Source organism: Carassius gibelio, chromosome B14 (genome assembly GCF_023724105.1).
Source record: "Carassius gibelio isolate Cgi1373 ecotype wild population from Czech Republic chromosome B14, carGib1.2-hapl.c, whole genome shotgun sequence".
In the NCBI taxonomy this organism is placed as follows: domain Eukaryota; kingdom Metazoa; phylum Chordata; class Actinopteri; order Cypriniformes; family Cyprinidae; genus Carassius; species Carassius gibelio.
Window position 1 is genome coordinate 8,704,416 of NC_068409.1, and position 12,053 is coordinate 8,716,468.

Here is a 12,053-nt window from a genome sequence, read left to right on the forward strand (position 1 = left end):
GCCAACATATAAAAAGTTACGGATATGAAATTAATAGAATAAAAAACGTAAGGAAAGAGGTTAAATATGAGCAACAGGTCCTAAAAGGTATGCTTAACGTTAAATAAAATCACAACAATATTAATCATTATAGTTTAAATAAATTATTCAAAATAAGAACAGAAATGCACATCTATTTGATAGACTAAAAGTAATTTACAAGTAATATACCTCAAGATTTATATTTCCTGTTTAACCATAAAACAGAGGCGCAGTCTCACTTTCACAATACTGTCTTTTAAAGAACTGCAATATTTTGTATTTTAGTGGAAGTTGAAATGATGTTATTTGATGTGAATCTGCATTGTTTGATGCTTAATCTGTCATTCAACTATTTAAAGTATTTAACTCAAAAGGTTACATCATTTTAAATCGTTAATTTGATGTTTGATACCATTACCAGAATAATTTCATTGTAACTATACATTCTATTGTTTTAACTTATATAAAAAGGAATATGAATCTAGAGCAGTTCATATAAATATCATAATTACTACAATTAGTGATATGGTAAAACAAGTTATTTCACATTAGAGAACTGCAATTTGTTGGGTGCTTAAAAAAAATAGGTGACCAATTAAATTTAATTACTCCACTTCGTCAAAAAGCAATGACTTCATATTAAGATGTCAATGTGTTCTGAAGAATTTTGAAGACGCATTGCTTCTGACATTCAGTGGCTGGCCAGAGGGAGTGACAAAAACACAAAATGTTTCATCCTGACACACTTGTCTTACCTGTCCATCTAGGTGTTGGACACACCTTTTTCTGGCTTTTGCACTATTCTTAATGACACTCCTTCCTTCTGCAACATTCAGAAATCAGGAAACGAGTAAACAGTTTTGAGAGCTCGGATAGAAAAACTCGAGGATCTGAATGACTGATGGACATAAATACTTGTGTGGACTAATGTGACGATATAACTGAAGGATCTCTGGAACCGTACAGCTTTAGTAGTAACTATCATGGGTGAAAGTTGAGCGTCTAGAGGGAGTCTGCTTGTTTGTGTACACGTACCCAATATCTGTGAATTGTCTTTACTCATGTTTTCTTATGTGGTACCATAGAGTCCAATGGCGGAGTTGAAACCTGTCTCAGACACTCATTCAATACTGGAATCTATGCTTCAGAAATTACGACTGAATGCTCATACCAACAGTAGCTCAGTCACTGATATGCAAACATGCAGTCCATCTGGAGAATGTAATGCTGGACCATTGGAAGATTCATCTAAAACAACAGTTTATCAGTTTGGGTTTGGTTCCAATGTTAAAGAGCCAGATGGAAGCACCTCAGTCTCCAATAAGTGGGAGAATCCTTGGACTCAACAATCCTCTCATTGTGAGGATGCATTGACTCCTGTTGCTAAACAACCGGTCAGAAGGATCAGTAAAAACAACTCGGGATTCTCTGGTAAACCTAAACGTCCACCGTTGATTTGGGGGGAATCAGACGATCAGATGCCTGGGCCGGAGAAGAAGCAAACGTTTTCCAACTCAAAATTGCCATCGTTATACAATACAGAATCCTTCCAAAACCCTCCTGATCTTTTAGCTCCAACGCTAACAACATCATCTACACTGTTGGGAAAACCAGAGGTCAGAGGTCAAAGTGGCACATGGAGTTGGGGTGCTGCAATTGAGAGAAACGAAAGCCCCAGATTTCATGAGCAATCAGTAAAAACAACAAAGACAAGTAGGAGGAAGTGGGGGGACGCTAAAAGGTGGGCTCAGAATGTGAAAGAGAGATGGAGAGAGAGACACAGAACCACACAGACCAGACAAAGACATGATGGAGAAAGACAAGCACAGAATGAAGTACAAGTGAGTACTTGTGTTTGATTTTATACAGTCAAAGACCGGTTGATATAAAACTGTATTGTGTTAGCTATTGCACAATTAAATCCCATAGAACCACCTTTCACTGTTGTGAAGATGATAAAAATTGTTATTGTCAAAAGTATAGCACCATCTAGCAAAGTGCACACTACTCCACGTTCCCTGAGTATGAGTTATCAGTTCAAGACAAGTTCACTTAAACTTGACAAAATGTGTTCTTTCCGAATACACTGCTTCATCATCGCACACAGACGACATTTGAGTCACGCATATTAGAGGAGTTAATGGCTTGATGTCATGATACACTTATGCAAATAAATCTAAATTAAATTACAGTATGTTCATGTAATATACTTGTTTATATAATACATCAATGAGTATTTTTTGAAAATCATAATCATAAATGTAATCAATATAATTAATATATTAAAAAAAAATTGGTGATAAATGTCGGTTGCAGTGTTTAATATAAAAATAAATGTGTGTTTTATTAGATGTCTTTTATTTCACTTTAATCATGATATTAGCATTTTAACAGTCACATCTCACACAGTCACCTGCAAATCCCACCTGGGACTAATTCATTTCAATAGTTATGCCAGAGACTCAGTGCCTCTGTTTTAAACTTCAAACTTCTTTATGTACTGGACCGATTATTGATGACTGGTGGGTAAATGTCCTTCTCCACTTCCTATGATCAATATACTCTTATTCCCTCCCTATGCCATTTAACCTGAACATGCTTGCTCCATTGAGACTGGAATCTCACTTCACATGGTGCATACTCTGTTAAGTCCATTTTTTATTTGAATAAAATGCATCTAATGTGCTAAAAACTTCCTTGGAAACCTTATGGCAGTGTGCCAGCATTCAGTCACCTGAACTATTCAGCATCATGGCTGACATTTTATGGGCAAGCATAGACAAAATCTAGAATTATTAAAAGTGAAATGTCTTTTATGTTTATTTACAGAGTTATCGCTCTTCGTTATTGGTGCCCATCAATGTGAATGAAGCTCCTACATCACCCACTGAGACCACCGATATCCATCATGAAGAGATCAGCACAGCGCTGGATGAAGATGGCCCTGGTTCACTCAGCTACATGAGGTAAACACATCAGCCAGTGACATCAGAAATATGCATCAGACATAGTTATCATTGCGCATGTGTGATCCATTAATCACTTTCTATTTCATGTGAAACCGTCTAATTGAAAAGTATGAAAGTATGTGTGACCCCAGTCAAATGAACTATTGTATCTATTAAAGACACATCCTGGTTGAAGTTGTTTTCATTGGCTGTTTTTGGCTTTCTGTTTACCTGATCTTTTATTCTTCTTATCAGTGAAAGTCTGTTCTCATTTGGCACTACTTCTAATTTAATGGAGGAGATCTTCAGCGGGACGGAGTGGGCTCAGTTTCTCTCAGTTAACAGCTCCAAAATGCACCAGTCTAAAGAGTTACCAAATACTAATAACCGATCAAGTGAAGAAGAACTGCAAAGTAAATGGACTCACGAAGGCACACCAGATTACCAATTAGATTCGACTCAGCTTTCACTTTCAGAGAGCTTTGCACAAGACATGGCCTCCGATAAACAAACCGAGACGTCTCAAATGAGTGTTACTTATCTCCCCACAAATCCTTCACAAACAGACCCGTTTACAAACCAGTCACAAAACACCAATCTGAACCCCAACGAATCTCACAATGGTGAGCAATCATATGGACAGTCACATTTTTCCCAGCTTGATCCAAATGAATCAAAAGCAACATATAGTCAAGTGTCCGACCCCAGCCATAACCTGCCACAAGGTGGGACGGAGGATTTTATACCCCTCATTGACCTTTCATACGCTAAGGTGAGAGTATAAGCATTATGAGCAGAAGCAATGTGGTATTAGTATTTAAAATGCTCTTTCTTAACTCCTTTCCTCCTTTTCTCTTAGTCAATAAAAAGATCATCTGTAACATCCCGTGGATCTCTGAGCCGGAAAAGAGAGCACTGGACAAAGAGCAGGGATTCGTTTGAACACACAACACAAGAGATGGAGGAGGAGGAGAACGGTGGCTCTTTCACAGCCGCACAGCTGTCTTCAAACTCCCTCCGCAGCCCTTCACCAGCGTCTTCACTCGACTCAATGAACTCAATCTCTCAAGACTCAGAGACCTCTGAAACTTTGGAGACTGCAAACAAAAAGGTAGGATATGTCAGAAGCTAATATGCATTCAAATTAGATATTGACTGGCTTTTATTAATTTTGAGATCAGTGACTTTGATTCACACCACAGACGAAAGTTTTAGAATTTACTGGTTAAAGTTTTGGGTTTGGAGTGAGTTTGTTACACACTACGGAGACACGTGTGTTACTGTTGGGATGGTTGTGGTTTTAGTGCCATGTTGGGTGGTGCTGAATTTTCAGCTTGTTTTTGAGGATATTCCTTATAAATTTCAGTAAGCTTATACACTACCGTTCAAGGGTTTGGGGTCTTTATTATCTTTTTATTTTTATTTTTTTAAAGAAATTAATACTTTTATTCTGCAAGGATGCACTACATTTATCGAAAGTGACACAGTAAAGATATATAGAATATACAAATTATTTCTTTGAAATTAATGCTGTTCTGTTGAAAAATTCTGAAAATGTATTACGGTTTTCAAAAAATATTAAAGGGTTAGTTCATCAAAAACCAAAATTATGTAATTAATAACTCACCCTCATGTCGTTCCAAACCCGTGAGACCTCTGTTTATCTTCGTAACGCAGTTTAAGATATTTTAGATTTAGTCCGAGAGCTCTCAGTCCCTCCATTGAAGCTGTGTGTACGGTTTACTGTCCATGTCCAGAAAGGTAAGAAAAACATCATCAAAGTAGTCCATGTGACATCAGAGGGTCAGTTAGAATTTTTTGAAGCATCGAAAATACATTTTGGTCCAAAAATAGCAAAAACGACGACTTTATTCAGCATTGTCTTCTCTTCCGTGTCTGTTGTGAGAGAGTTCAAAACAAAGCAGTTTAGTGATATACGGTTCACGAATGAATCATTCGGTGTAACCGGATCTTCTTGAATCAGTTCACCAAATCAAACTGAATCGTTTGAAACGGTTCACGTCTCCAATACGCATTCATCCTCAAATGACTTTAGCCATTGGTCTCAAACTCCCAATTGTTGCTCCAACCCTAATCAAACACACCTGATCCAGCTAATCAAGGTCTTCAGGATTACTGGAAACTTCCAAGCAGGTGTGATTTGGAGCTGGTTGGAGCTAAACTCTGCAGAGCTGTGGCCCTCCAGGAATTGAGTTTGAGACCAATGACTTAAACTGTTAACCTTTTTAATGTGGCTGACACTCCGAGTTCAAACAAACCAATATCCCGGAGTAATTCATTTACTCAAACAGTACACTGACTGAACTGCTGTGAAGAGAGAACTGAAGATGAACACCGAGCCGAGCCAGATAACGAACAAATCATTTACTCGTTCTCGAGTCATGAACCAGATATCACAAACTGCAGTGTTTTGAACTCTCTCACAACAGGCCCAGAAGAGAAGACAATGCTGAATAAAGTTGTAGTTTTTGCTATTTTTGGACCAAAATGTATTTTCGATGCTTCAAAATATCCTAACTGACCCTCTGATGTCACATGGACTACTTTGATGATGTTTTTCTTACCTTTCTGGACATGTGACACTGAAGACGGCGATGCTGAAAATTCAGCTTTTCATCATAGGAATAAATTACATTTTTTAATGTATTAAACATTTAGTTAAACGCAATAATATTTCACAGTGTTACTGTTTTACTATATTTTGGATCATTAAATACAGCCATTTATTTGTTATTTCAGAGCTTGACAGGCCTAGTTTATTATCATCTGAAAAGAGTGGCTGAGAGAATAGGAGAAGAACCTTTGTTTTTCATAAAAGCAGTCATACAGGTTCACATGAGGGTGACAAAATGATGACAGAATCTGTGTGGCTTTTAGTTGTGTAAGCCTGCTATAGCTGGAAATTTCACAAAGGCAGTTATTTTCAGTTGAATCTATTCTAAGCACATTCTATAGTTTGTGAATCAATCCCTATGTGCACATTCCCAATACAGCCTCTCATTATTTCTCTTGTTCTCCCAGAGGAGGATGGAAGACACTCGACGCGTTCGGTTCTCTGAGGAGGTTATCATCTTACCGCCCACCTACTGGCCAGAGTCCGATGATGATGATGAAGATGATGATGAAGAAGACGAAGAAGAAGAAAATGATGATAATGATTTGCAGGAAGAACCTTCTCCCCGTCATTCTTTCCCTAAGTGGATTGTGTCTCTAAAACCCAAAAGTGGAAAGTACAAATTTTAAATCTCTTCTCATCCGACTCCACCTCTGAAATTCTGCAGCTCACATAAACTGAAGACTGTATTTCCTGAGGCAAGAGCGACACGGCACACATAATCGACAATTATCATTATTACATTCTGAAAAGAAATCTTTTTAATGAGACTGTGATTTGCCAGCATCAATTTGACATGTCATTACATTAAGTTAATTTTTTAAATAAAAATGAAGGAAAATTTAATAACAAATAACAATAGAAATATTTAACTAAGATGTTGTGCAGTTTATTTTCTAAGGTAACAAAACGTACAATCTCAGTCAAAGTAAATAAAGTCAACAGTATGAAAATCAAGACTATTTAGACAATGAATTCACATTAAACACACAAAATATCCATCTATACTTTTAGCTTCTGAAAGGAATCGTGTATATACTCACACACTCTCTTTCTTTATTTTACATGCTCAACAATTATGTATTACTTAATGAATTAATTACTGTTCTTTGTAAATTGAATGTACGGTAGCTTAATTACTGTTTGTATATATTCACTGTCAGTCAAAGCTTTGACTTAAACTCTTAATTGTTATCTAAGAAAGCTTTAAATTAAAATTTTAGCATACAAATATTCATTAAAATGTGATCATTTGTGAATTTCTTGAGAAAATGAGATGTATAGACCACATGGAAAGCAGTGCCCAGCATATATGGAAACGATATGAGATAATACGATATTTAATATTTTTGTTTACTATGTAACTATTGTACTTACATTTGTGTTATTTCAAAGTTGTGTTAATTCAAAGATAATAATAATGATGACCAGGTGTGTACAGACTTTTGACTGTAGATGTGTGTCTTCTCAGGGTTTGTGGTTGACTGAAAAAAGCCTTTATTTAAATTAGTTTTATCAAACCAAGCCCTAAATGTTCACAGACTATGATTTGTATACTGTTACTTGACTGTTACTGTATACTGTTGCATAAAATCACAAATCCAGAAGTAGGAATATTAAAGTCTCATTGGTTTGAAGGGCTGTGTGTCTCCAGTCGTCCGATAGAAAAGGTCCCGGAGTCATTTGAGCTCTTCTCCAATGCTTTGCTGGACATCTGGCTGTTGTTTGCTGACTCAGGCACAACAGCTGAAACCTGTTCATGAAGAGGACAGAAAGATAAGACATCACTCTATTTTATCTCTACATACTTACATGACTAAACTCATCTCTGGCACCTCTTCAAATTTCTTTGCTTTGTACTCATCCGCCCCTTTATCAAAGTTGAGAAGGATGATGTCACAGAACACAGTAGCCTGCAAAATATACACCGGTCAGATATTATGTGCCTTACTTTGTTTTTGCCAGCATTAATGTGTGTCACAAATGTCTTACCAATCCCACTGAAGTTAAAGCTGCCACCAAATTAATCAGAAACGGCACAGTCTTAAACTTCCCTGCCTGCAAATAAGCAAAGTTAGACATGCACAAGTCCATATGTGTCACTGCTTTATAGCATTTAGGTCTATACAATCTACCCACATTGCCAGACACGATTATTTCGAAGCGGATTGCTTTAGCTTTATGAAGCATTCGACGCTCAGTCCCATCTTCAGATTGATAGTATTTAGCAAACCTGGAAGAGACAAACAGAAGATGCAGTCGCAGGAAAGACAGCATGATGCATGAGTATATGTGTTTGTGTGCTACCTGAAGTTATATCCTTTAGAGGCATTGCTGTTCTCGAAAGCAGCATCCAAGCGTGTGAAGAAGTAACTGGGATTGCAGTAATTTACATTATAGTCCAGATTACACTTCCAGTTGATGTTAATACCAATCTCTCCACCCTGACACAAAAACACAGATCAAACAACACAACTGACATTGGTGACTTCACATGTACATCTACATTCCCATCATATGGGTCTATACGTGACCCTGGCTGTGATAACCCATCTAAAGACATTTTTTGGTGATTTACTGCTTTCTACATGAAATCAACCTTCATTAGGAAATTCAGGGAAAATGTAACATTGTTATATTTTATATTGACTGAGTAGACCATGTCAATGGTTGAAATCAAACTTTGATGCTTTTTTATATCATAATACAATTTTGAGACTGGATTTCACAGAGAGGGTCACAAATGTATCATTGTCACATTTAAAAACACACATGGGCACTTAAATGGTGTTTATCAGATATAAGTTAACTCACTTTTGGGGACAACCTTGTTCTTTTCTTTCGTTTAAGAAAAAGAGCTGCGAGTAGACATGTTTTTGTATACTTTGTTTTTGTCTTCTCTGCACTCGACAGATAATACACTTCCTCATCACTCAGATTTCTAGCCTGTTCCCTTCATCATTTTAATTTAAACGAATCGCTTCATTTATTTTCTTTCATTTTGCTTTGTGGTTTCCCAGCATCTTCCTCATTCTTTCTTTCTCCTCCAGGAGGCGATCGAGTTGCCCTATTTATGTTAAAGGTGCAGTGTGTAGATTCTAGCGGCATCTATCGGTGAGGTTGCAAATTGCAATATTCAAACACTTTTGCATTGAATATGTTAAATCCAGTATAGCACTTATTTTGGTGGGATATTGTTGAAATGATGTTAACTTCTATACACAAAAGTGTTGGAAATTATGCAGATGTGAATGGTAGAGGAAGTGAATCCAGCACACACAGCATCCCCAAAACCCACTGCAACGGTCTCATGAATCCCCAAGGGTTCATTTGGGAAGCCCTGCTTCAGTGGTTCTTCCATATATATATATATATATATATATATATATATATATATATATATATATTGATTTCAATTGCTCTGCAGTTCTGGTTACAGAACAGACTGTGTTTAACACCATGCCAATCAAGACCAGACTATGTTAACTTTTGCTCTAACAATTCAGCAGCAGTCAACTGAGAGGTTTAATGGATTGTTTACAAAATATAATGAAATAGAAGTGGTCAGATGAGAGGAAAAGCTGAGTGGACCTACTTTTTCAGTAATGTCATAAAAACTTTGATTGATGTGTCTTAGGATATCTCCCACTTTAAAGACCGGACAGAACGGATTGTCCACCGGGTCGTAATGACAGCTCTGAATGTAAAACTGGTTCAGGCTTGAAGGGAAATTGCCTCTGTGAAGGTAAAAGAGTGAGAAACAGGACACATGAAGCAATGACATACTAAAAACAATAGTATTATTCTTGGTTTTATTATTCTGGCCATTTGAACTTTCTGTGTTTCAAAGGGGGGATTATATCAATTAAATTAAAATCATTTTAATTGAATTATTGACAATCACATTTATCACATTTCATCTTAATAATTGAGATGAGCACTATTTCCATATCAGAGATACATTTTTGCATAATTAATTGTCTAATTTAAATTATATGAACTCCAGAAAGAATTGGCTTCTCACAACAACACTAAGTTTTTTTTGACTGATGAAACTCACCTAGTGACGTTAAACAGAGGGAAGCGAATGCTGTTCTTGATGAAGATGGTGAAGTTCTCCGCCTCATTCATTGGCTTTCTAAGAGCGAGCAGATTCATTCGTGCATCTCACACAAGCTTAATCCAAGCAATTTTTAATGACAAGATAGTATCTGCATTACAAATCTAGAGTGCTCCAATTCATGCATGTGTTTCTTACGGTGAAATATTGTCATCCTCTGCAGGGCACCAGCCTTCAATTTCACACCACCCTTTGGTGTCGTTAGTACTGTTCAAGCATGTGCCCGTTATAATACCTGTGATAAAGGAGACATGCATCTGAAGCAGTCTAGAAAGTATTAGCATGCTTCAGTCTCTACGATATAGTTATGCATTGAAGTTTAATGAGTATTAGTAGTACTGATAGTTATATCAGCCTCTAGAAGACTGAATGAACTCACCATTTCCTAAGTTTGAGCCCAGGTTTTTGATGCAGTCATCATCAGTAGTGCATTTAAACTTAGAATCAGTCTGACAGACAAGAGAAGAGTTGAGAGAGTGCATGTGTTAAGAGAGCATACTTCAAGTATATAAAGTCAGCTGAGGTTTGTGTGTCACCTCAGGGCACCGTCCTTGCGTCTGATTGGCTGTGATGACCATGCTGGTGATGATAGAGAAGGAGGAACCACCCTGAAAAATGTGCAGAAACATTCACCCAGGATCACAGCTTCACAGAGAGCAGGATCATGAAATGCATAGTTTCATATTTCAGCATTAAAATGGACATTTGCTGACCTGCGAGGGAACGACATAGTCTGCCACGTCCATCACGTGGTTGTTCAATTTGCCCAAGCCCTTCACTTTGGTCATGACCGCAGACTCGATCCCCGTGTCCCGCTGCTGATGTCCTTTCTCATGCATAAACACCCAGCTGAAAATACAAACACGCACACAACAACAAATAAATGATTGAGCATGTTCAATATGAAGGACTAGCCCTTTAACTGAAACTATCAAATGTAAAATGGCTTTAAATCAGCAATGAGGAAATAACCAATGCTTACCCGATGAAATACAGAATAATTAACAGCTGGACGACACGGTTGATGATTCCAACAGTCCAGCTCTTCACCACGACCGACTTGGCTGTTTCATAGACGAAGAAGTCAGCGATGAAGTTCGGGACTCTTGGAGCCATAGTGGAAGTGTGTGTTGTGTAATATTAACAAGCATACGCTAAAGAAACTCTTGAGCTGAGATCTGGTGTTCCTCACTACTGTTCATCTGCTCAATGAGGGATCTTATTTGACATGATCCATTAAAAATCAACCACATTTTCCCTCCCCTTTTCGTGTTCATGCCTCTCCTCTCTTTGGCCCCCAGGGACCTTGACCGTCCGTTTCCCTAATAGCCTGCTCATTTTCTAATCACTTTCCAGCTTTATTTTAGGGAAATCTGTCTTTTTTTTTCTTTTACAAACCAAACCTTTTATACATTTAAACACATTAATATGTCTAATTATACCAGTGTATTTGTGAAAGTGACTTAGACTTGCAAAAGGGCACGCATATAGTATTGTACTGTATATGAATCATGAATTCAATGCACTATTTTTTGTAACTCTACAGTTTGTTACATTTTTTCTTTTGTTTGACATTTTCATCACACATACAATATGCAGTGGCATTGTTGTTTTCATTAGAATCACAATCATGTTGGTACTTTTTTCCACATAAGTGTTTCAGAAGTAAATGATTCATTTTTACAAACTCCAAACCGATCCCCCTTGTGGCATTGCTATTTAGTAAATCATTCAAATCCTGCTATTGTTTAGGACTGTATATGTTTTGCTGAAATGTAAATATTTATAATATTATAATATAATATATATGTGTGTCCATCCAAAGCTACAAATTTAACTTATGTGCAAAATTGGAATATCACACAAAACATTTGCGAATAAAGCATATTTTCTCAGTTTCCATGGAGAACAAAATCGTCACTTCCTGATTAACTTTAGCTAAATAACACAAAGAAAAACTAGCATTTCAGATGCTGTGCTGTATTTTTTATAATGAAATAACACAAGACAGAAATCATCCCATCATATGGAGACACCACTCTCTCAAGTATGGAGATTTGTTTTTCTATATTAAATACCTTTTATACAGTGATATGAGCACCTGAACCTGAAAAATGGTGTGTATTGAATTTATTTCTGCGGTTGAAATAATTGAATACATGGTGTTTATTCATGTTTATTTTGTGCTATAACTAGTAATAAGGAAGAGCTAATTGGTTCACGTGCCGCTTAAACTAAGGCATCACAGTGAGCCACAAAACTGTATTTATTCTTTGAATTTCTGAAAAATAACAACATTTGAAAGCTGATACTTTGTTTCATACCAGAA

The 12,053-nt window shown here is 36.9% G+C and overlaps 2 protein-coding genes across 3 annotated transcripts; one reads left to right on the forward strand and one right to left on the reverse strand.

Annotated features, from left to right (window-relative positions):
* On the forward strand, positions 1-7,245 carry zgc:113229 (uncharacterized protein LOC550612 homolog). Of its 2 annotated transcripts, none has more exons than XM_052574379.1 (6): positions 1-87; positions 1,107-1,862; positions 2,851-2,987; positions 3,225-3,741; positions 3,829-4,080; positions 6,012-7,245. In XM_052574379.1, the coding sequence occupies exons 2-6, from the start codon at positions 1,113-1,115 to the stop codon at positions 6,231-6,233; spliced, it is 1,878 nt and encodes a 625-aa protein (XP_052430339.1). In that variant the 5' UTR covers positions 1-87; positions 1,107-1,112; the 3' UTR covers positions 6,234-7,245. The 2 variants fall into 2 exon arrangements, with proteins under 2 accessions (XP_052430339.1, XP_052430338.1); XM_052574378.1 differs by having other exon boundaries at positions 2-87; positions 858-1,862.
* Positions 7,204-10,906, reverse strand: p2rx3a (purinergic receptor P2X, ligand-gated ion channel, 3a). The gene is made up of 12 exons (XM_052574380.1): positions 10,707-10,906; positions 10,438-10,573; positions 10,261-10,332; positions 10,104-10,173; positions 9,863-9,959; positions 9,665-9,742; positions 9,200-9,341; positions 7,912-8,048; positions 7,744-7,837; positions 7,597-7,662; positions 7,440-7,517; positions 7,204-7,357 (listed from the first exon to the last, which is right to left on the reverse strand). The coding sequence occupies exons 1-12, from the start codon at positions 10,838-10,840 to the stop codon at positions 7,229-7,231; spliced, it is 1,233 nt and encodes a 410-aa protein (XP_052430340.1). The 5' UTR covers positions 10,841-10,906; the 3' UTR covers positions 7,204-7,228.
* Between the last annotated feature and the right edge of the window lie 1,147 nt (positions 10,907-12,053).